Consider the following 1,421-nt stretch of genomic DNA (forward strand, 5'->3'; position numbering starts at 1 on the left):
CAGCAATTCTTCATCAACTCGAACAGCCCAAAGTTGCATGACATTTCCAATCTCGAGTTTATTATTCTCAAGAATTTCCCCCCAAGTTTTATTCAACACGTAGGACAAGCTTGAACGTCCTGAATATTTCTCCAAGTCCCACTTTCTCAACTCCACAGTTCCTTCTCCAAGCAATGGCTCAATTATCTTCACTTCCATAGCCATTTTTCGTCCCTTACTTGCGTACCTTGACAGATACATCTTCTCTTCATTGCTCAGGAACTCCTCTCTAATCTGATTTGCCGGAATGGTGAACCGATTTTGATCCTTCGCCGTATCACTAGCGAACAATTGCTTCTGTATCACCAACTTTACTTCCGAGACAGTTCTACCTTGTGCTATGTCAAGAATTGCATTTTTGAATTGTATGGGCAATGGAGGCGCTGGAACTTCCCTCGGATTAATGCGGCTTTTCTTGTTGTTACTTGACGAAGATCCTTCTCCACTTCTGCCATTACTTTTCGCCTTCTTTTTGCATGATTTGCTCTTTCTTTTTGTCTCACTGGATTCAGAGGATATAGTTAATGAGTCGTTCTCCAATGGGTCCTCAACAACCGGTTTCTTGAGTGACTTTTCTCTTAAAACTTCAAGGTCTGCTTTGTATATATTTTCATCGATTTTCTCGACAGAATTTTTTTTCAGTTTCTTGCATGCATCATCATCTTTTTCTGTCTCTTCTTCTTCAACATCTTCGACTGGCCCACGATTGTTCTTAATATTATTAATCTGCAACTTTCGAATGATCTTATTAGGGTTTTCGATCATCATGTTTTCTTCATCAACATGACACATCCCGGCCTCGCGTTTTAATATAGGAAGTAGGATTTTTGATAAAAACTTGGACATGATCTTGCTAGGTAAATATCAGGGGGGAAAAGCAGTGAAAACTCAATTCAATCTGACTTTTGTTGCAAAGCATGTATGTAGAAAGTAACAAGGTTTTCCAGTATTATGAAATACGCAAGTATCTCCCTACATATATAGAGAGAGTTCGTGGAGATCATCCATCCGAGAACAAACAGGATTAGAACCTAGAAGTAAAGTTTGAACAAACAAGGAAAGTTTTCTAGTTAAACACTGATTTAATTAATCTTTTACCACTGGGTCAATCCTGAATGAATCTTTTGATTTGAAATTTGCTCATATATATATATGGTAATATGGGATGCTTAATTTGAAATTGGTCAGGTCCGTCTATATGGAAATATATATGACGTGTCACTAATTAATTAATCCACTGATTCATATCTATGATTAATTTATGGAAAATGTTTAAAATTCTCAAGATATAGATAATATACTACTCTCTGTGTGTGTGTATATATATATCATTTATCACGGGCCTAGTTTCGTTACACCCGAACTACGCTAGAATCGTGCGG

General features: G+C 37.2%; 1 protein-coding gene across 1 annotated transcript in view; it reads right to left on the minus strand.

The window, feature by feature from the left end:
- Positions 1-974, minus strand: part of LOC111383956 (putative B3 domain-containing protein At3g24850) — a 7,227-nt gene extending 6,253 nt beyond the window's left edge. Inside the window, exon 1 of the mRNA XM_023008153.1 lies at positions 5-974. Within this exon, the coding sequence (XP_022863921.1) occupies positions 5-885 (881 nt within the window). The 5' untranslated portion in view covers positions 886-974. The remainder of the gene's footprint in view (positions 1-4) is intronic.
- Positions 975-1,421: the final 447 nt, after the last annotated feature.

The sequence above is a fragment of the Olea europaea genome, unplaced genomic scaffold (assembly GCF_002742605.1).
Source record: "Olea europaea var. sylvestris unplaced genomic scaffold, O_europaea_v1 scaffold2795, whole genome shotgun sequence".
NCBI classification, from domain to species: Eukaryota; Viridiplantae; Streptophyta; class Magnoliopsida; order Lamiales; family Oleaceae; genus Olea; species Olea europaea.